Raw genomic sequence first — 23,625 nt, forward strand, 5'->3', positions numbered from 1 at the left:
GGTGATTTATCCGGTGGATCAAGGCAGTGCATTATCCCTTCGACGATTGGAGGAACTTCAGTTTCAATTTACATGCAAAGGATATTTCCAGTCGGTGTGTAATTGGTCAGAAATGAGTTTATTTTAAAAACAGAACGGCAATGAGAAATGACAAATCTTTCCCTCACCATTTGTCCTTGCGCTTCATCGTAATTTCTAAATCCAATATTTTGACCAATGGATCGACGACACCATTTCGAAAACAACCAAGAAACATTAACGTGAAACGCAGTTTTCAACTCAACAGTTCAAACATTTTTAAGTTTTCAGTTGAGTAGTTGTTTCTCATTATTAATTTACCATCAACAGGTTAGCTCTTGAAATGGTCTCGAGTCTGTGCGTATAATGAACCCGTCATTAACAACCGCACAAGCGATAGATGCTCTCACGGATTCGACCGAACCTTTTTCAAGCGGGCATGAATTTGTTTTGTACAAGTATTTCAAATGGATAGGTGACCGCTTTCCTTGTCACCTCATGCAGGACCATCAAAGGGCTATCCTGTCAACTCTCAACGTGCTATGGTCTTGTTTTGTCCGGGTGTGTTACTTTGTAAAAAAATCTGCTTTCAATAACATGTGCACAAGTACTTGTCCAAGAGTAGACTAGGTTATTTTAAAAAGAAATGAATGAGAAAAAAAACATTCCTGCTGCATATGCTGGCAGCTTCCTCCGTAATCCTCGAAACAAAGTCATTTGACAGGATAAATACTTCTCCTTGTTTCTTTTGGGAGCAAAATTTCAGTCTAAAAATGGTCCTTTAGTTTACTTCCGAGTTAATGTACAAAGAAGCTAGTGCGGAAGATGTTACGGGCTCCTCATGTGATGTGATTGGGACAACGAAGTCCAAGCTGTTTCATCATATGTTTAGTCTTAAGATGTTACTGTCATGAAGCCAGGGCAGGATTCTCTCAATGTAGATAGCGAAGTGTACAAAATTCATAATATATATCCCCCTTCCCTTCCAACATTTCCTCCTAAATCCCCTTCCATGTACCCTCCCATCAATTCCTACCCCGACATTTCACTCTTTCGCCGTGCCTGTTCTCTTGCCCATAACCTCTTCTTCAAGCTCATGAACTGGAAAACCTTAAGAAACGCTTATTATGGCATTTAAGTTCCAGGCAAATAGTTCTCATGAACTTAGCTCATAGCCATAAATTTGATGTTCCTTTCCCGACCATTTTCGTGAGCTATCTTTCTTCTCCGCTTTCATGTACCCCTACTTTTTCGCTTGCCTTTCTCGGCTTTTCTTGGTGAGGTCGAATACATCCACATGGAAACGTTTTGTAGGATCAGCAAATGTTTGTTTCAACCCTTGCAAGTTAGTGTGATGAAACGACGCAACGCTGGAACCTTATTAAGTATTTCATACACCAGTATTGGTTTTATAAATTATAGCACCGTTACATTTGACAAGTCGGCCAAGTTGGAAAACGCAAGTTAAACTTTTGAATTAACTTTCAATGGTCTCGTTCAAGTGAATCCGAAAAAAGCCTGAAGACACATTTGTTTTCCACTAAATTAAATGGAAAGGGCTTGATGATGTGGTGGATATCGAAAGCCTGAACAGTGCTTGCGCATGATCTACGATACATTTAGTGGTCAAATTTCCCGGCATTGATGAGTCAGAATTATTTCAGTCCGTCTTTTCTGTGCGAAAACGGCTTTTTCGCATCTATGTGACACTATAAGTTTATCTGGGTAAGCGCGGATGGGGCCTAAGAGGAGGCCCTATCTTTCATCCAAGCATAGTGGCGCATTCACTTTTAGTTAAAAGTTCAATAAGTTTCGAGAGGTGTGTATTCGGGTAGCGCAGCCAACCCTCCACTCATAAATAAAACCAGTCAATGGTTCCAGTTCCTCCTTGCCCTAAGTGCAATTAACAAGTGTTGTAACTTCGCCTTATGAATTATTAAGTTAAAAACCAAACAGGCCTTCAAGGGATTCAGTAACTTGGTGGAATATGCCGGCTCAGTCTTGAACTGAGTTTAGTACGTTCGATGATATCTGACAAAACATAACTTAAGAAGGCTGCCTTTGCTCACGCCATGGAATATCCCACAATACTAAAACTCTCTTCGGTGTAACCTCTTGGAATCCCTGGTAGAGGTAATCAATTCTGCTGTCAAAATCTCGGCGAACACTATTTCTAAAGGAATGCCGTGGAAGTAAAAACCTCATGGCAACACTACAAAACGGAGATAATTGGCAGAGATTTCTGGCTCCCTTTCTTCTCGTCTGTGCTGTTCTTGCCTATGGAAATTTGGGTAATTAATGCCTTGTCTTCGAGGCCTCAATTGTTCAAATGAACGGAATTAAGCGGTAACCTCCGAATAACTATCTAATGGATAATTCAAGTGTTCTCCACGGCACCCATCCGCTGGATCATGCCTTTTTATTCTGGGTTGCGCTATCCATGCTTTGAACAACCTGGGCCAGGTTTTCAATCATAAAGTTACAAACCATCATTTTCTCCTTTTCTATAGAGCGTTTTCACGTGACGTCACGACCGCCATGTTGGTATTCCAAAACAAAGGAATGGCGGACAAGATGGTGTACCAAACTAATCCCCAGGGATTTGAACTCTATTTTATGCAAATACGTTCTTTGTTTCAGTAACCCATTATGGCTGCTGGTCACGTGAGTGAAAACGCTCCATAGTGCTTCCATCATAAGTCATTTTGTATTTTCTATAACTTTTTGTGGGTAATTCAAATTAGCTCAAATACTAGCTGAGTTGAAAAATTATCGTTGACATAGGTACTATAGAGACGGCACTTTCTTAATTTGAGGTAAAATTGAGGTTTAAGTAATTTGTTTTCTTGCCAACCAAATGTGTAATAATTAATATTTCCACGGTGCTCTCTCAAGTTTTTTCTTCAGGAAAAAAGGTTACGAAAACTTTTGATGCACAAACGCATTTTGGCCTAGTGCGGACTCGTTTCAAGTAGTAGTCTTATCTATTATCTGTATCTTTGACAGATACCCAAGGAGTCACGAGACAGTTTATTTCCAAAATAAATCACGATTGCAGAGACTTCAAGGTTGTGCTAAATAAGTGTCATGTGTGGAAAGATATGGGCTTTTGCTTCAAATATCGACGACAAATGCAACATGTATGCAACAGGACCTGTCAGTATTGTTGTAAGTAACAAATCATCCCTTTCATGCTAGCAGAGAGGACTTTTGAAGAAAATTGCACTAAGACTTGGCCTGCTGATCAATACTTTCTTTATTGGAGATCGCTTGCCGTGTATGTTTTTCACTTCTGAGACTGAAGGGGGAGGGGGCGGGGAATTGTCCCAATTTTTTCTTGATAGATGTTTATCTATCAAACGGTAATTTGTAGTTGTAGGAATCCCAGGAAATACACTGACTGTTAGCCGTAGTCATGACAATGGGCCCGTACAAAGAATAGATTACCGTTGCTCTATTGTCTAAACTAGAAGCACATGACTTTGAACAGGAACAGAGCTGGGGTTTATAGAATACCAATTTTATGCCCAAATATGGACAAGAACAAGATCGAAGCTGCACGCGCGGGAAAATGCATAAGCTACGTTATATCCAAATAATGAAATGTTTAAACTAAAAAAACCCATCTCTGAACCAGAGTTAAACGCTTCAAGGCCATGCTTAGCTGACTACTTCATAGATAGCTACAGTAGTTAACTACTTTTAGTTAATGTTGTCGTTGGCCAACTTAACCCTTCCAGGAGCTCATCAAGAGGAGCCTCTATCCCCACTAATTCCTTGAGTCAACCCTTTCCCGAGTAAAATTATTTTTAGGAACAGGTTTTTCCCGCGAAAAGCACCATAGCTCTGTTCCGTTTGGGTTTTACAACAGTGGGCGTGCTGAATTTCCCAAGGGAGGGGGGTGTTCTGGCAAGTAAATCTACTCGAGAAAGGGTTGACTCCTTAATCAAGTGGGGTGGGGGGGGGGGGGGGGTAGAGGTTCCCCTTGATGAGCTCCTGCCCCTTCTTATTAGCAGTCGACTTGGACTGATTCAGTTTCACTTTGGCATTGTAATCTCTTGTCGCTGTGTAAACACTGTAAACAGGAATAGTCAACTCTTATTTTCTTGTTTTTGTACAAGTCTGAATTCCACACCGTCGCGAGATGAGTTGACACTAGAACGAGAAAAACTTTTCTTATGCTTCTGTCATAACATGTGAATTATGCTTTTCGCGCGTTTTGATTGGTTAACTTGAAGGTGATTAGCAAAGGAGTATTTCTTTCCTCAAGAACGCGACGTATAGAGAAACAAAGTGGATTTCCAAAACCGTTATTTTTTCGTGTCAAATGTCCACTACTATTTACTTCCATTAAGCCCGCCGAGTACGTAAGGAAAGAGTTGAAGAAAATACCATGTAGCAGGCTTCATTAAAGAAGCAAATAGGACAATTTGATAACAAAACTACTGATTTACACTTGTGATCTGTACTTCTTCCTTTCCCATTCAAATCAACGAAAAAAAAAACTAAAAATGTAGTTTTGGTTTCAATTTGTAGAGGAACTATATAAAACAATAATTAAGCTGACTGTATCGTGTCAAACTCGTTAAGACTAGAAAACTATTGAATTAATGGAAGACAATATTACATGGCTAGCAATGACGACTGTTATTACCTAACAAAAGCATAATATTGGTCAATATATTTTTAACCTTTAGTTCCCGGGCAAAAGCAATGGGAGGTGATCGATAGAGTTTGGGGTCGAGTAAGAGAATCAACTTATCAACAGGAAAGTGCACGCGCGAAGAACTCACGAAAGCGACAAGAAGGGCCAGTGGTACAAGTTCTTGGAAAAGAGATAGCACCACAAGTAGACGACGCAGCCAATGCCATTGCAACTCAACTGAATGAGGGTATATATCATCATGGCCCAATTGGGACGTCTTGCTACGAGGCTCTAAGAACCGACTTAAACATCTCGGACGACAAGTTATCTCTTTATCCTGCTTCTTACCTTAATGAACACTAAAATTTGCATTATTGCCCTTTGAACTCTGAACGAGAGACTTCAAAATATAATTCTTCGTGTTGCTTGTTTGACCAATTTTCTCCTTTATACAGTCTTTCATAAACATCCACATGAATACTATCTAAATCTCTAAAAGATTCAAAACATTCCTTCGGGTTCCTATTTTGTGTTTGAGATAATTAAGAGTTTCAAATTTTGTAAACTATTTAATGTAAAGCTCTTCACACTACTTTAGGTGGGGTTATAGAATGTTACCTTTGGCTTTTGTCGACCCCATCCTCCACACTTGCAAATCTTGTAGCAGGTTTCTTCATTCCCATTGAGGGGCGGAAAACGAACCGCTGATGCCAATAATAGAAGGCTGCCTCTGATTAGTTCGAGCAGTCGTTCAAGGATGGTCCCAGGTCCTTTATATAACAGATCGAGATATCAAGTTTTTTTCTGGAAAAGCACATAAAGTGCTACCAACTGAACCTCGATTGACTTTATGTACGACCTGAACTTCTCTCTTATAAAGCTTTCCCCTTTTTATATTACTAAACATTCAATGCAACATAGTACCTCCACTGACCACTCCCCAGGGGTTTTTACAGTAGACGAACGAGCAAAAAACGCAATAAAACTTAAAGGTTATACATATCGATCTCAAGACGGCATTTCAAACTAAACTTTGGCCCTCTGCCTCTTTTTAGTGCCTCCAACCGTTCTTGGGGAACTTAAGAAGTCCGTAAATGCGACTTTACAGTCGAACATAAAAGAACAGCTGCCAACACCTCAGACTGCTTCAACAAAAACAAAACAAGTTGAATTTCAAGGAGCACGTCCTACCATAAGTGGCAAAACACAGGTGAGCAAAGGGTGAAAAGTGGCAATACAGAGTTACTTCAGTGCAAGAAGGAGGAAAACCTACCTCTAATACCATGAAAATAAAAATACAGCACCTTGCCAGAATCCATTTAATATATTTTTGCAATGGTCAGTAATTTCATTTACTTTTTTTGCTTATATAACGTTTTTCTTTGCACCTACCAGCCAAATCCCCAAATAAAGAAACCTGCTCTACCTCTTCCCAAAGGAAAGCAAGTGACAGTCACCATTGACGAGAAGCCTGGAACCGGAGAAGCTACGGTCAAGATGGAGAGCTCCCCAAAGACCATTGGAGTAAGTTACAAAACAGATGGAACCCAAGAAGGGCTTCCCGATCCAAATATTTTTTGCTCCATGAAAATGAAGAGTTTAAAGACAGATCATATGAAGAAGAAGCAAAGATAAAGGAAGCTGCAAATGTGGTAAAAAAGGTCATGAAACTTTTTGGGAACTCAGAATCTCGACGCGGCCGCATGCATGATAGGCGTGTTTCACAGGTAACCCACGACTCCCCTGCTGACTCTAAGTCACGAGGTTTAGATAATCAAGTGGCGGGAATTCAAAGTGCAATCGACGCTCAATCGAAAAACCAGGACCGCGCAGCCGCTAAGGCTCAAGCCCTCTCGCAACAGATTGGACGGCAGATAAGTAATGACGAAAATGCCCCAAACTACGCTGTTATTAGCGCAGGTGATTCTAATGACTGGAAAAGCCTGGCTCGCGTGCTTGCCACTCAACTCAAGCAAGTATTGAATCATATGGAGCACAGGGAGATGCAGAGCAGATATGAGCAGCAGAAGATACAAGAGGAAATGATGTTGATGGCGCGGCGACAAATGATGGATAGAGACGAGGATGATGATTTATTCGATGACAACGATGATGATGATGATGATGACGATGACGATGAGATGTTTGGTTCGGAAAAGCGGCGTCAATTTGTCCTGACCCCAAATGGAAATAACACCTCTGAAAATGCCACGAGAAACTATAGTTTTAACAACAACCAGTCAATTTCATCAAAGGGCTTAGCATCTGGAAAGAAAATGAACGAGAGTAGATTGCTTCATAGAGCTGTCCAGAAATTATTGAAACTAGAAATGTTGGAAAAATTACGCGGAGAATTAAAAATTTTATCCAGTTGATGGGCTTGAAGGTAATCTGATTTTACGTGGACCATTAAAAAAATTAAATCCATTACGATTATATGGAAAAGACAATAATAGGGAAAGTTAAATAAGTAATAAATATATGTATGCCTAATGCAGGATACACACGCTGGTTTGTCTGTCAGTGAGAAACACCTGCCGGCCTTTGCGAAAAGTATTTCAAGACGAGTGTGCGAATTCTAGTTGGATGAGATCTTGGCTTGGGGTGAAATACCACTGGAATGAAAACGGACCGAAACTGCTGAAACGAATGAGACTGTCAGCGTTCTGTGTATGTCAGTCCTCAATTTACCTTTCCTGTGTATATTTTTTTTGCAACGTCAACAATGTATCTTGTACATAAATTTTTTTTGACTGTTAATTAAAGTTAAAGTGAACAAGGTTTTGTCTGGTATTCTGTAAAGTCAGATATATGTAGCTCGCTTATCAGTGATAAGATGTGAGACAGATGTTTCCGCATTTAAAATATTCCTTCCGGTGGGCGTCAGTTGTGGGATGACAGTTCCGCTGGAGTCAGTGTATCCGGTGAGGTTTTCGGTTTCTCGAAAGGCAAAAAGACGGGTAAATATGGACCGCATTTTGGTGCAACGTTAGGAGAAAGTGGTAATGCAGAATTTATTTATTTATTTATTTATTTTTTTATTATTATTTTTTTTTATCAAAATATCTAACAAAGAGCAAAGGGCAGGGTTATACGTGACAGCAGGAGAGAAGTGGCTACCTTTGTAAGTCAGTGTTTCGGTTTGTCTACAAGAATACTCTCTCTCAGCGGGAAGAGAAGGCTTGCTCGCAGGCTAGATTTCAGTGCGTCTTTTGACACCGATTTGATTGTGTGAACAAGTTGTACTTCTTGTTCTTGTAAAGAGAACTTAATTGCAACCATGTTTTCCGAAACATTGTATCATTGAGTTCAAATTTTTGAAGAATTAAAAGTCAGGCTCGATTAAAGAACATATGGTACAGTAAGATGACGAGAGCTAATGGGAGAATGGAATACCGCGTTTAGTATTTTTGAGGTGCCTTGAAAATGAAGGAGTTGTGGGTGCTTGTGGACATCTATAGTTATGATTGTCACCTTGAGAGACACTTTGACGTCTAGAAATGGTAGGGTGAATATTATTACATTAGGAAAATAGGCAATACGTTTGTAATCTTAGGAGCAGCCAGCCATAGCAAAGCCGATGTCCTCCACAGAGTCAGCTAGCTGACGAAGAAAACAATTCTGAAAGCATTTTGCCTGCAATACAAGGGTCTTATCATATAGTGCAACTTACTCTAGCTGATAGGTTACCCTCTTCTCATCCTCCTCCACAGGGGCTCTTTTCAGCAGAACAAAAAAGAAAAAGGAGTTTTGGGGGGGCCTCGTGCGCTTCCCTTCTCCCCAGCTTCCAGGCGCGTTATTTTTTCTCCCGTTCAGATCTTTCTGCTAGGTCATTAAGTAAAATGCTGCAAGGGTCAAATGGTGACCATGAAAAGGCGTTTCTCTTGATGGCCGTTTTTACACTAGAGATGTATGATACGTCTGGGCGACTTTAGGCAATTTAATTTAATGCGCCTTTTAGTTCGTCCTTTAATTCGTCCCGTATATAGACGGACGAGAGACGCGTATTTCAAGTAACACTCATTCAAAGAAAAGCGGCTATACAAAATGCGCGCGGTCCTGGATTCTCATTTTAAAACCTGTCATCTCAGTGGAACGGATAAAATCAGGTAGCGCATTCCACAGCTTGGCTGCTAAGTACAATGAAAAAAAAAGAATTGAGACTGTAACTGGAGAAAAACTTAATATTCTTCACATACAGTAGCAGGGAAATCATTAAAAGACAGTTTTTTAAAACAGTAATATGAGGGAATTTTTAATGCGCTTATTGCTTATAGAGATGTAGAGTTTGACTTTAGTAATCTGCAAACATAAATTTCAGAATTCTCCTATTTACATTATACCGTTCCCTTGACAGGAAAAATTACGAAAGGCCAGTTCTTGCTACGAGGAATAACAGCGACAATGATAAAAACTTGTTCAGAAATCAAAAGTCTACGCTAACAGCACACACCAGGGCTACTCCTTAGAGTCTTGCTAGAAATTTTCTTTTCACTTTTTCCTCCGGCCGCGCTTCAGCCATTTGATGAGAGCCAGTCTCGTGGTTTGCCTTAAGTCAAAAAGGGGCTTTGCTGAGTGCTGAAACGGACGGCACATACATTTGGATGCTGAGATCTCTAGGAGACGAGACCCACCAAAGCACAGGTTTATGGACCAATCCCAGACATGTCAATCATTTTCCGGGAACGCAGAATGCGTTTTGCCGGATATGGCGAGCTAAACAAGAACTTGCCAGTGACCTGCTACTCTGGACGCCCCACCATGGTCATCAAACTCAGGTGGGTCGCCCAAAAATAACATACATTGACGAATTATGTAGGGATACTCGATGTCTCCCTGAATACCTACCGACCTTGATACACGACCGTGATGGATGGCATGAAAGAGTCCGAGGTCGATCCACACAAATACCCCAAATTGTCAGATAATGACCGGCAACCGACTGTTTTCAGTCACAGTTAAGAAGGTCACGATGGTGTAACTGCACACATTTTTTTGATGGATTCTTCTGTCGATTGTTTCTTAAGAATCGAACTCTCTTAGGGAAATGAGGAAAGCTCAGGTACATGTAACCCATTACGGCTGTCTCAATCATCATCAGAAAAGAATACGGGTCTTTCTGCAGGTACCGGAAAGCATTGTGTTTTTGGTCACTTGGGATTAGTCTTTATTTGGAGTAGTTTTGTTTTCTGGCTTTTGTTCCTTTTGTTTTAAGTAATTTGCAGAAGCTGCCGAAAATACGGGGAAACCCAGGCCCGTTTGGGAATTGCATTATGAAGAGATTTATCGTCACTTCCGGTGTTTAAAATGACATGGCTTCTTCTCCATCACGGCCCTTGCAGAATTTTCTTTCCTTCCTTGGATGTTTTGTCTAATATAAGCACTAAATAAAACCAAGTCACCACTTAAAGAAGAGCCTTCCTTTATATCTTGATTTAAGGCAGACAATATGGGCCCATTTGCTATGTTTTATTCGGCAAAAACTGTGCAATTTGTAACCTGACACTGGAGGCATTTTTATTTCCTGTAGACATTTCTTTTGCAAAGCACGATGGTCTGTGAAGGATTTCAGTCATTGAGAACAGTCATGGCTGTGTGTCGGTATTTATTCGCAGTAACACTTTTTTTCACAAGTCTTAATATGTTTTTTGCGGAGCCTCAGGTCTCTGAACAAATTAATGATGTTTCAAAAGAATCGGAACCGAAGGAACCCAGCGTCTTTCTTGCGATCATCGCTCGTAATGCAGCACATCTTCTTCCGAATTGGTTAGGTTATATAGAAAATTTGGATTATCCGAAAAGTCGAATATCTGTCTGGTAAGTGGGCTTCCAATGGGATTTTTCTTTTTAATTAATCTATTCAGTGGTTTCAAAAATTATTATTTTATTTATAAAGGTAGATATGCATGATTCTTAATTTTTAAAATTGTTACAAAAGCACGTTGAGTGATGATCTTGGAGGCTGATTTTGGCTGAAGGACTATATACATCTTCGTCGCTATGAGTGACCGACTTTGTGTTTAGCGTAAATATTAAATCGAGGAATTGTGTTTTTATTCTTAGTGATCTGCGTTAAAAATCTATCTAACAACGAAGCGTATTAAACAACAATTTGTAAATTCAAAGACTGTTCTGACATTCCTAAAATGCTACCACTGCGTAAAGTTTTTGTTTCTTTATAGAATATGTTTTTTGCACGGAAGAATACAAATGAAATTTTATTGAAAACACGAGTGCGGGTTTTTATGAGGCTGTCGATCAAATTAAAATAAGATTAAAGGTGACAGTATTCAGTATTTTAATTAATTATATAATAAGCAGAAGTCCTTGACTGGGTCAAGGGAGAGGGAGGGCTGGGTACAATGTAGCGTTTACCACAATCAGTGACAAATTAATTTGGAACACTTACATTCAAATGAAACAATTTTACGGTTTTCAACTTTCCTTCCCTTCCATTCAATGTTGGGCTAAGATGTGAGATTTTCCACACAGCATGACTCCTCACCGATCTGGCCAGAACATTGAATGGGGGGCTCCAGGGTGGAGGGAAAATTCGTTGAATTAGTCCTAGAAATAAGGTCAAGTGAAAAGTTCTGTTCAAGAAGCATTTCTGTCCCACATAATGTGTCCATGCAGGGCCACAGAGTACGTTTTAAAGTGGGGAACTTGGTTTTGGTATATGTACGAGTAGTGTTAATAGCCCATTTTACAGTTGTAGCTAAGTTACCTGGCCTAAGAATGGGAACGAGGCTGCCGGTGACCCTGTTTTGATACAAACCTTTGTGCTTTTGTAATGTTAATATGGACTAATTAGAATTACAACAACACAAGTTACATCATGATAAAAGCAGTGGGGGCTGTATCAGTCCAAGGCCACTGGCAGCCTCGCAGCCATTCATAGGCTAGGTCGCTGAGGAAACAACTGTTAAATGGTCTATTACCAAGTCTTTGATCAAGCCCCTGCCATGAGTGCATGTTACTGTCAGGCCTCTGGTTAAAGTGATTTTGTTCAATTTATTATTGGTGTTGGTAATCACCAAAGAAAAAAGAGAACAAGCAGACCAATGCAAAAAGCCCAACCCGCATGGATCCACATAGCACTGAGTTGTACAATGAAACCCAGGACAAAGAAATGGTTCAAGACAAGTCAATAAGCCAACCCTGCTCCCAGTAATCAGCTTACAGAATGGTCAGTGATTCTTGGCCAAGTTCTAGACTTGTTGTCTTATTTTTTTGCTTTCTTTCTTTCAAGGATAAGGTCAGATCATAATGAATATAATACATCAAAGATCCTTCAAGAATGGAGTCAGAATGTAAAAAATCTGTATCACCGAGTGTTAATAAATGTGTCTAGCACAGCCAGCCATTATGAAGATGCATCCAGTCCTGGGGAGTGGTCAGAAAGCAGATATCAGCATATGATGTACCTGCGGCAAAGAGCTTTGGATGGTGCCAGGAAACAATGGGCAGATTATTTATTCGTATGTTTAAAAAGTGAACTAGTTCGTGTTCCCATGGGGTATTGTAGGCTCTAAGAGGAACAATAGTATACATGTATGACTGCTGAGCACAAATATAATTTAAAGTGTAGTTCTGGTATAAATTTTGTAACTTTTCAAAGTCCATGATTTGTATGCACAACATTTTGAGATTTGAAGTGCTCTTGGTGTCTCCATGTATATGTACGCTCTTTATTCTCTGTGTTTCTTTTCAGTTTGTTGATTGCGACAACTTCATAGTGAATCCCAAAACACTCAGGCTATTAATGGAAGAGAAAAAGTAAGCTTTTGACAAAATTAGTAAAATTGATTATTTCTCCTAGTTCATTACAAACGTGGTTTGTGATATACATTGTACCGTACATGTAGGAATATTATTATTTTCAGATATATGAAGGGTACAGCTTTTTGGGAGCTTGTGCAAATCAAAATTATTTGCACAATTCAGTAAATATATGAATTGAACCAAAGAAACGAGCCATAGCCAATGGCCAAAGGTCCTTCGTGTCATTTCTTCTCCTTCAGCTTTCCAACAGCTTCCTTAGAATTCTAGCTGTGTCTAACAAGGCTGTTTTCTGCAACAGTCCCATTCTGATGAACTAATGTAAATCAAACACCATAAGAAAGGTTTGTCAGCTGGTGCTTGCAGTGTTTGTCCTTTGTATTGACTCTGGCAAAGGGCTAATACTCAAAGTGACAACTCACACATCCTTCTTACAGTAGTCAATTTTCCTCTATCATATCTGTTCATTTAAAAAACTAAACCATTAAAATTGTCACGTTTCACATCCCACCAATGCAGCACCACAGTTTCTTTTGAAACTACAATCCCTTGTATGTCCCTTCTATGTATAATCTATGACACTTAACCACCTGCATGTCTAGTTCCATCTTTAGTTTGAAATAAAAAGTGCTGTAAGTTGTTGGGGACCGGGGATGGTGCAGTGGTGAGAGTACTCGCCTCCCACCAATGTGGCCCAGGTTCGATTCCCAGTCCTGGCGCCATACATATATGTGGGTTGAGTTTTTTTTTGGTTCTCTCTTTCCCCTCTCCAGAAAAACCAATACTGCCAAATTCCAATTCAATCTGGAAAGTATGGACACATGTTGAACGCTCCTCAGCGCTCTTAAGGTGTTCCACGGGTAAACAAATTACATTACAAAGCCATTCAATAAAATGATAAATTATTGATAATTGGTCAATTATTGTACATGCATAATAACAGGCCATTCCAGAATTTTGTGGGGAACTGGGGCAAGTTTCAAATGTAAACCAGTCAATAAATTGACACCATCACATGAAAGATAACATTGAGATTTGCCATCTGTCCAAGTTTGAGGCTGCATCCCCCAAAGCCATATAAACTCTTGACAACTTTTATCAGATTTGGGACAACTGGAAAATCCGGTTATGGACCTACTATTAATTTTGGAAAATCACTTTGTTTGCCCATTTTTATGAATATTACAGAAATCGTAAGAAAACTTTAAGACCTTGTACGGTTTTGGGGACGCAGCCTCAAAATTAGAGACCTTTGTGTAGATTTTTAACTGTTTTTAAGTCCGTAACTTGGTCTCTGTTCGACCTAAAAGATGGCCAATCTCAATGTTATCTTTCATGTGATGTTGTCAATTTATCGAATGGTTTGAATTTGAAACTCGCCCCAGTTCCCTTCGCAATTCTGGAATGGCCTATGCTGTTCCAATTTTAAGAAAATTTGCAGAATGCATGTAGAAGCACACGTGTGAAGAGAAGATTCCCTCATGTTCCATCTCTTTTGTTTCAAATACCTGCCAGGCAAGCTGGATATTTGACATCTGTACATGTGTAGTTATTTTTGTCTTACCCCAAGGACTGTCATAGCTCCACTGGTTGAAGTGTATGGGGGAAAGGCAGCATATTCCAATTTCTGGGGTGGAATGGATGAAGAGGCAAGTGTCAAGAAAATGCTAAACATGATATGTTCAATGGGCCTTATTCGTGTGGCGGCCATATTGGCCATAGAGAATAGATTTCCCCTGCAAGCCTCAAGTTGAAATGTTCAGGATCGAGTTTCATTGTGCAAAAATAAAACTTTTCAATCCCTTGGGGCTCAACATGGTCACCATCTGATTAAGGCCTATCGAGTAATAAAAAATTAATTGCATATAATCATCATCAGAAAAAGCTCTTTTAACCCTTTCTTTCCTGTGGGGTTACCCATTGACGAGTAAAATTGTCTTGCATTTGACAGAGTAAAATCTGTAAGTCCCAGTGGCCCTTACAAGAGGGAAAGTTTTTAATAGGCCACTTGCACTGAGTGGTCACGTGACCAATGATTACATTAAACAGTGAGTTGTAATCTTGCTGTTGCCAAAAATTGACAGAACACATAAAACTTATCTTCCCCGCGAAATTTGAGAGGAAACGCATTTAAGGGAGATATTTTATGGTACTTTGATTTTTCAACAAAGTTGCATGATTTGTCTTGGCCGCCATGTTGGAGGGCATACTCTTGCCCTCCAACATGGCGGCCAAAACTACTTTTTGCTTATATCTTGTTAAATGTTTGATAGTTGAGTTCAGATGTGCCATAAACGTTACCACATCATCTTTTCAACATTTTCCTTGAAGTTCAAGTGCAAAACTTGTGTCAGAAAGCGGTAATTCATAATTTTAAAAAATCAAGTTTTGGTTACGTGACCAGTTACGGACTTTCTCATTTCTCATTTTATTTTGTTTAAGAGATGACCCACTAATCGTGTTTCGAAGGCAAAACCATGTAACTTTCATTTTTATAAAAACAATGTCACATGACCTCTTAGTACAAGTGGCCTATTAAATCTAAACAACTGGGAGCTGACATTTGGTGTACATGTAGGATGTTTGTAAGCAGCTCAGCAAATAACCAAAAAGTGCCAGTACCTACTGTAACATCAAAATTTATGTAACTTCTTAAAATTATGCTGAAACACTGTCCTGAAAAAATCACATTTTGCTACAACACTTTGCTACATGTATTTTCTTTAAATATAGGGATACTATGCAAGATCTGACAATTATTTCCCCATTCTTCAACGAGAGATGAAAGGCTGTTTTGAGGTACCAATGATTCATTCGACCATTCTAATAGACTTGCGAAAGGCCATTAGTGACAAACTGAGGTATAATCCACCACTGGCAAGTTATGCAGGAGAAGAAGATGACATCCTAGTTTTTGCACATTCAGCAAGGACAGCAGGTAGTCACTTCACACCTACACAAGGATCAATGTGAAAATAATAATCATTTGTGCATTGTCTTTGTAATGTACTGTAAACTACATGTAAAAGCTGCTTTAAGAGTCATTTTGTGTTAGGAGTAATCTAATCCAGTAGTTTTCTCAATGAATTCTACATGTATACAGTATCTCATAATTATTCTCAATATGTCAGTCATTGAAGTTCAGACGAAAGTTGAGAGTTCATTGCTTCAGGTAGTAATGACAGTGAACTGAGGTGTTTTTTGTGATTTGTCAGTACCCAACATTGTTCCTAATTTACTAAAGGATACTTATTGTGATTTGTACTGAAGTGACAAAATCTAACAGGGAGATAATGATAATAATTATTATTGTTATATACCTGAGTTTTTTCCCCCAGCAGCGCATGCTTACATTGGTTACTTCAAGGTCACATGACATCTAACAATAAACTGTTTCCTGCCAAAACTCACTGAGCGGGCAACAGTGCAAAATCTATGACATCAGAGGGTAACGGTGCACTGTTACCAGCAAATGTTGACCGACTGCCCGTTGCTGTTGCCGTTGCACGTTTTTCTTTTTGTGCTACATGTATATAACAAATCACTTAATGACTGGTCCCGAGGGAAACAGCTCATTTTGTTTCCCTCGGCTGCGCCTCAGTGAAACATTAAGATTCTCGGGAAACAAAGTGAGGAGTAACATCAATGAAATGTCAATGGGTTAACAATTTTGTCAAGATATTGAGAGAAAAATCCAGTGATATTTAGTGACAAGTTGTGAATTTCCTGAAACATATGTACATTTATCTAGTTAGATGTGACATTTGTATCTACAGTGATAAAGAGAAAGATAATACATGTAACAATTTTAAAATTAGTATAAAAGTCTAAAGGTTATAAATTTGAAGCCAAAGTTAACTTGCCATGTTTTCATTTGAGCCATGTAGTAGGTAGTGGTTATAACTCTGATTCAAATATTATTATTGTAAACTTCTTCTTCAGTGCACAATGAGTGTTCATGTATTCAATCATTTTTTTGTAGTATGAAGCATCGTAATGAAAGAAACTGAAGAAAAAGTTAATGGCAATCAAAGAATGTTCAATCACATATACAATCATTAATGACAACGGAAACATTTCTGTCATTCTTCTTTCATGTATTATTGATGACATGAATAAAACGAAATGGCATCTGATGTTTACACATGCCAAGTGACCTGGCTTTTTGAATGGAAAATTATGAAGCAGGAATAATTTGACTTAGGTATAATACAAACGATGTTAATGAATAGTAGTAGACATTAGAATAGAATTATCTACAGACCTGTATATTAACAAAAAATGGCAACCTTCAATGTATTACATCTTTCATAAACATGAAGACTCTGAAGTTCCAACCAATGGTTTCATTTTTCACAACCATCATAATTATTTGCCACAAAAAACCCAGAAAATGATGAAGTGTCCAGATTGAAATCAGCCAATCAAAAACCTGAATGTGAACCTTTAACCTGCATTTGACAGTTGCAAAAAAGCAACAGTATTCTTGATTGGAGTCCACATGGTGCAGTAAATAAGGCCATCTCCAGTCTCACATCCATTCAGCGGACCCAAGTCACAGGTCTCTAAACACATTGAAAGTTTGGATTGAAAAGCAGTATTGATCAGTAATATTGCCTGTGTAAGCACTCTGATTTCTCACTGCAGGGATAAAACTGTACGTGCTGAATAAGGAGGTGTATGGTTATATGTTACACCCATCGGATGCCAATCAAAGCTTGGAGGACATGAAGACCGCTTTCTCCCATGTAAAGCTTGAGTGGTTTGGTACGTTTTCAAACAAAATGTTTCCATTCTTGGTTACAGCAAACTATTTAAAATTTCTTGTTTTTAGGAATTGTTATTCAATGGTTTCTCCTTTTGATTGCTTCTGTAAACCTACATTTTGGTTAATATCTAAATGAGATATACCCCTCTTGTATCTTTGCCTTCCTTCTTTTCAGTTACTTACAGTGGTCTGAAATTATTCTGGCATTTTTGCAACATGGAGTGATTCAACAATAAGCAGAAGTAGTTTAAAAGTTTTCTTTATCTCCTTCGGGTCGACTCATAGAGACACTCCCCTTAAATTTACAAATTTTGGATGTCTTTTCCATTTGAGGGGAAAAATGTGACTATGTTAGAAATTAAAGTGTTGCGTGTACCTTTGAGTTTTAACTATTTGTGTGTATTTCTCTGCATTAGTTGATCACCCAGAAGAACTGATGCCTGTCAGCACACATTTTTCCGTTAAATACATACCTGCTGAAAAACTGGGCTTTGATGAGGTACATAATTCCAATATACAGTGTATATGCAAGAGTATTCATGTCTTGGAGTGAATTATTTTGGTTAAACAGAACTATGGAATAGAGAAGATATTGTTGACATCACCTGTTGTCATTAATATGCCAACCAGAGGCTCACTGGTTGTTGAAACAAAGGTTCTTTTATTCCTGTGGTTGGTACATTTGAATAACAAAAGCAATGTGTGTAAACAGATATCTTCCCAATAGCTATACACCAAATATCGAGCTATGGTATGTCGGTATGAACCAAATGAAGAAAAGCTGGATTACTAGATTGGATTAGGAATTTATGTTGTTGTGGTTAAATCGAGAGGGACTGGAGGTATGTCCCACAGAATTCGGATCCAGATTCCCTGGGGTGGTTCTTTGGTATAAACCTGGATCATAGTTCATAGACGGGAATGGTTATAAAACCTGACAACTTTCTTTGTTGTAGGTTAACTGTTTTTTGTTCTCTTTTTTGGCCTTGACCATGCACAAAGCACAACAGTTGTTTACTCCGTACTGAGCAACTAACCAATAGAAACGTGTTGGTTACATGTACGTAATTCATGCATAGTGTATGAGCACAAAACAAAAGATTGTGCACGGTCGTGGACTTTCCAACCTAAATCTTGGCATCTTTGCTTGCTCATTTGATGTTTGCCGAGCTTCCAAACCAGCCCCCTCTACTAACTATGCCTGGATACAGAAACTATTCTGTTCCGACATGTGTTGTAAAACGTTGTTACTTTTGTTTCACTATTCCTACATTTAGAATTTGGAACCAACCGAATTGTTCTAAAAGCAGTTATCCTCGCAGAGGTTTTTGGTCAATGCTTACATACATACATACATACATACATAACTTTATTTCGATTCGGATTTTTTTTAGAGTAGCAAAGAAATATGCTAGTATCTCCGAATGTAATCTAAAATAACAATGCAAATTACACAGTACCAACGATATTAAATTACAATAGCTTAGATTATAATATTACGATAAAACTAAACAAAAGTATGTACAATGAGATAAGACATAGTAAAAACTAACATATAAATGACTTGATATTGTTCCTAAAATTAGTTACGCTGGGTGCGGTTCTAAGTTTATCAGTTAAGATATTCCAGTATTTAGTAGCAGTGAATTTAAATGAGTTTTTGCTATAGTTTGTAGTGTTCACACGAGGTTGGTACAACTTATTTATACCTCTAAGCCCTTGGGTATTGCGTCTCAGAATAAGTAAGGATGTGATATACGCAGGTGTTAAAGCATGAAGTGCTTTATAGACCATTATAAGCATGTCTTGTATTCTTCTTGTTTGTAAAGTTGTCATATTCAAATTGTCAAGCAGAGTCTCGTATGTGTTGTTGTTGTCATCAAAAATAAGACGTAGAGCCTGCTTGTTTAGCAATTCTAATTTTCACGCGTTTCCGGCTCCGCAAAAAGTGCCATACATTACTACAATATAGAAAATACGGCATGATGAGAGCTTTATACAACCTAGTTTTAGTATTACTGGATACAATATTTCTGAAACGCTTAATAACCTTAAGCTGGTTGTTTAACTTGCTTAACTGTTAATTATCAAAAAAACATTTTTATTATTATTATTTTATTATTATTTTTTTTGTTCGACACGAACAGTTGATTTGATTCATTGATTTTTATTTGCTCCATTGATATCTGTGACTAAACATTGCAAACGAACTGGGAAACGATTGTGAAAAGCTCAAATGGCCAGGATGTGGCATTTATCAAATTTTCAGGAGCATCACACTTTTGCACTTGCATGTGTAGACGTTTTCAGTGCATGTTAAGTTATGCGATACATTTCGAGAGAACCAGTGAATGTCTCTCTTTCAGATCTACCTCATCAACCTCAAAAGAAGACCACTTCGTCGACGGAGAATGCTTGCCTCTCTCAAAGAGATGGGAATCAGTGTGAAGCTTTTGGATGCAGTTGATGGCAAGTGAGTTTCTTACTTGTATCGAGTGCCGTTGCACAAGCCTGCCTTGTGTTGTGTTTCCTACAGAAATTGCACCTTGCTTACTGTGTTACACGAAGGTTTATTCATCCGTTCCTTCTTGCCAGGTCACTAACAGACCAGCAGGTGAATGACATGGGAATTAAAATGTTACCAGGTTACAGCGATCCGTATGGGAAGAGGTGAGTTTCTGCGCTTCAAGACTGACCACTTGCAAAGAAGAGTGCACTGCACTCAACATGGCATGTTGAGGTGGCCAGACCAACTCTCGGAGATGTTTAAAAGAAACTGGAAAATTTACTACCTTCTCAATGGCATCTGCACTGGTCCTCAGCACATACTGTTCCAAGAAAGTAGAAGACGGTACCCCTAGCGCAGTGGTCTAGTCTACAGTGTATGTATTTTTAGCCATTTGATCGGTGGATTTCGAAGCCAAAAAGGATTCCATTCCCTAGTTGCTGGCAGCCTGCCAATGGAGACATATTTTGCCCTATCGTTTCTCACCTGAGCCAAGACCGGACTCCTAAACAACTGAATTTGCAGTCTTGGCTTCGTTGAGGCGGTGGTACATTGCTGGGGGAGCAGATTTGGAGGATGATCGAACAAATCCCTTAGTGATATGGCATGATCGTTGTACGTATAGAAAGTTACAGAAAAATCGTGCGCGACCTGCGAAAATAGTCGGGTCTGAACTGTTCGAAGCACTGGTTTTCTGGCCAACTGCGTGCAAAGTCAATTGCACTGTTTCGGAACGTTCATTCCTTTAGAGCTTTTCTCCATATGAAGTTGTTCCCATACTCCTTAACCGGAATCGGAATAAGTAGAAAACTGTACTTCCAAGTGAATTTACCCTTCAAATTTCTGTTCACACGGCCTAGTTGACACTTGTTTCCTTATTGAATTGCAGGCCTCTTACCATGGGAGAAATAGGGTGCTTCTTGAGTCATTACCTTATATGGCAGGAGGTAAAGAGATATTTACGAGTACCACAGGCATACCACGTCTAAAATTTACTTGAGTTTCCTTGTGGTCCCATGATGGAATTAGCCATATATTTGTTTTGGTTACCAAAATGGACCTCTTCAGCTTGTATGTTTTGTTTTCCCATTTCAGACCATGTGATACTACTCCAGCGAACAGTTTCTTTCAAATTACGTCTCATGCACAAGTTTGCATATGTATGCAAAAACAAAAGGAAATTTCCCTTGGGAACACCACGTGGTCTGAAATGGGAAAACAAAAAGAGGTCTATTGGAAAATTGCCCTCATAGATTACTTATTCCTCTACTTACCAAATCTGTTTTTCTCGATGCAGGAGCATCACTGTCAGCATCTCACGTGAACACTCCTGTTTCTCAGATGATTAATGATTCTTTCAAAATGTTTGTGCATGGATTCAGTTTATAATTTTGTTATGTTGCTAATACTCTGGTTCGCTTTTCATTTTGTAGATGATTAATAATGGCCTTTCGCAAGTTTTGGTCCTAGAGGATGACGTGCGGTTTGAACCCAATTTTCGCAATCAACTTCAAGGATTATTAAGGGAAGCAACAGCGCTTTCGAATAGATATCGATGGGAGCTCATGTGAGTGGACCGTTATTTTCACTTTGTTCGAATACGTCATCTCCATTGGGTTTTTTTAGTGAAATTTTGAAGGTCTATTTCGGATTGGACTCAATTCAAACGCTGCGCAATCGGTTCAGGTCCCCGTAGTGGAGCACAAGCTCTGTGGGGTTACCCTGCCGGTTTACTGGCGAAGTTTGTAAATAAATAAATAAAGTATAAAAATTGTTGAGCATAAAAGGTATTTCTGAGTAGAGATTTTGTTGTAGCTTTAATACCTTTCGAGTAAAGTTATCTTTCCCTACCAATTCCCAGAAGCGGATGAAGTTAGTTTTGCATTCTTCAAACGTTAACGATTTTCTTGAAATTCTCAGTCGATCTAGAATACATTTTATAGACTACAGTAGAATGTGTTACGAACGTGTTCAAAGTGAAATTTAGTCTCAATTTAAGGGTAACGACGTCATGTCATTTTCGATTTCACTAGAAAAAGGGTTTTTCAAAACCTTAGTTGTTGTTAGATGTTTCGTGGTTTTCCAGTTGTGGAGTTTTTAAGGGTTGATTTTTATTTATTGTTACGTAATCGCCAACGATTCGCTATCTGTTTTGCACTTCTTCTACTCTGACCGTTATAGTAAAGCCTCAGTTGTGCGAGTCAAACATTGTGTGCGATTACTTTAATGCAGCGTGCATGGCAGTATGTCCCTTGAAGAACAGTTGTGAAATTTCTGATTCTGTGTGGTATAAACTTGAAAGCTATCAATCTTCTCGTGTAACTGGTCACCAGTGTCATTGCTGGGAACTAACCAGGAAGAGTCCCGGCAACTTATTATGAAATGTTACTTTACTCGAAATGTATCAAAGCTATCGCGAAAAGCTCATTAAAACTTTTCTCAGAAGACTTTTTTCTATATGCTTAAATTTTTTTATTGGTTAACACGTGAAACTAAGTCCAGCCTTAATTACCTCAGAATTAACTATTCGGAAGGCATTTTTACTTTTCAGTCTGTGCACTTGCCTAGACAATTGTCGCGTGTACGGAAAGTGGCATTCCCAAGTTGTACATCTCTTTCCTACAGTTATATAGGCCGCAAGCGATTCCACAGTAAAGCGATGGAGATGGTTCCAGGAGCCAATGTTTTGGCTTGGGCTGACTACACCTATTGGACGCTGGGATATGCCATAAGTCTGAGTGGCGCACGCAAGCTCGTTTCTGCAAAACCGCTGGAGAAAATGGTTGCAGTGGATGAGTTTCTACCCATCATGTTTAACAGACATACAAAGTACGTCTATTTATTTGCCTTGCATCATCGTGTGTAGCCCCGTGATGTATTCTTTTGTTATAAATTCTTCGGCCAGAGATGTCTAACGTAACAAGGCCTGATGGTATTGTTTGACAATTCTTTTTTTGTATTTTGAATTGTAGTGCAGAGTGGAGCAGTCATTTCTATCCTCGTAACCTCGTTGCCATGACAGCAGAGCCATTGCTTCTTTACCCAACGCATTACGTTGGTGATAAGGGATACTTTAGTGATACTGAAACGACGGGGTTTATTCTACCAGACCGACAAGAAACTGATAAGCTAAAAGGAATCAAAGATAGAGTTGAGCTCTAGCCAATGTCAATCGGATAGTTGCGTATAAGTAAGAAAGCCTGGCATATGGCGAATCACATTCAAGCTAAAAAAGCCTTTACAATCCGTATTAGAAGGTTTGGTCGCGAAAGATCAGTTATGAGTCAAAATTACAGTACATTCGTTTTCAGCCTTGTGGTCTCATTTCTGTCAATTCACTACTTGCACAAATCCCATAATACACCTCTTTCACCCTCCAAAAATCTGCATAGGTATGGTTTTCGACTTCTCTTGGGACATTTTCATGCCCCAGGAGAAATTGCAAACAATGGTTATGCAAAAGTTTTGGTGGGTAATAGAGGTGTATTATATGGGATTGTGCAAGTAATGAATGGTTAGCAGTTTTCGATTTGGATATCTTGTGGCTTTTTCGCTATTTTCAAACAATGCCTTTTGAAGGAGAAAGAGAGAAAGTGAGTATCGTCGAGTTAAACCTGATCAATTCCGTCACATTGGGTAAATTTTTATTTACTTCATAGAGACTTTTTGGCTTGACTCGAAATTTGAAGTGAAATTACACCATTTGAAATAGTACTGTAGATCACGACTTTTTTTTTTTTTTTTCAAAAGAAAAACCCTAACAATTAAGCAACACGAAATCCTAATAATTTTGGCGACAGGTGATCGGAAAAAGCCTATTTCAAGAAAGAGATATAAATTTCCTGTATTAATTTTATTTTTTGTATGGAAAGATAATTTATCAATAAAATATTCTTAATGTCTCCA

At 38.8% G+C, this 23,625-nt stretch overlaps 2 protein-coding genes and 1 pseudogene across 2 annotated transcripts in view; 2 read left to right on the top strand and 1 right to left on the bottom strand.

Annotated features, from left to right (window-relative positions):
* The window catches only part of LOC138037262 (uncharacterized), a 16,181-nt gene extending 15,874 nt beyond the window's left edge, over positions 1-307 (bottom strand). Inside the window, exon 1 of the mRNA XM_068883231.1 lies at positions 168-307. The gene's annotated coding sequence lies outside the window, so the exon portion shown is untranslated. The remainder of the gene's footprint in view (positions 1-167) is intronic.
* Positions 308-2,221: 1,914 nt separating this feature from the next.
* Positions 2,222-7,038, top strand: LOC138037263 (uncharacterized; annotated as a pseudogene).
* Positions 7,039-10,243: 3,205 nt separating this feature from the next.
* Positions 10,244-23,625, top strand: LOC138020782 (procollagen galactosyltransferase 1-like). Its single transcript, XM_068867711.1, has 13 exons — positions 10,244-10,480; positions 11,916-12,144; positions 12,378-12,442; positions 14,016-14,094; positions 15,179-15,383; positions 17,093-17,212; positions 17,630-17,712; positions 19,580-19,686; positions 19,809-19,883; positions 20,609-20,666; positions 21,153-21,286; positions 22,345-22,548; positions 22,692-23,625. The coding sequence occupies exons 1-13, from the start codon at positions 10,251-10,253 to the stop codon at positions 22,879-22,881; spliced, it is 1,779 nt and encodes a 592-aa protein (XP_068723812.1). The 5' UTR covers positions 10,244-10,250; the 3' UTR covers positions 22,882-23,625.

The sequence above is a fragment of the Montipora capricornis genome, chromosome 2, assembly GCF_036669925.1.
Source record: "Montipora capricornis isolate CH-2021 chromosome 2, ASM3666992v2, whole genome shotgun sequence".
Classification (NCBI taxonomy): domain Eukaryota; kingdom Metazoa; phylum Cnidaria; class Anthozoa; order Scleractinia; family Acroporidae; genus Montipora; species Montipora capricornis.

Coding starts and splice junctions, on each gene's coding strand:
- LOC138020782 (XM_068867711.1), top strand. CDS start 10,251: ATGGCTGTGTGTCGGTATTTATTCGCAGTAACACTTTTTTTCACAAGT. Junction 12,443..14,015: donor CTATTAATGGAAGAGAAAAA/GTAAGCTTTTGA, acceptor TCTTACCCCAAG/GACTGTCATAGCTCCACTGG. Junction 20,667..21,152: donor ATTACCTTATATGGCAGGAG/GTAAAGAGATAT, acceptor TTCATTTTGTAG/ATGATTAATAATGGCCTTTC.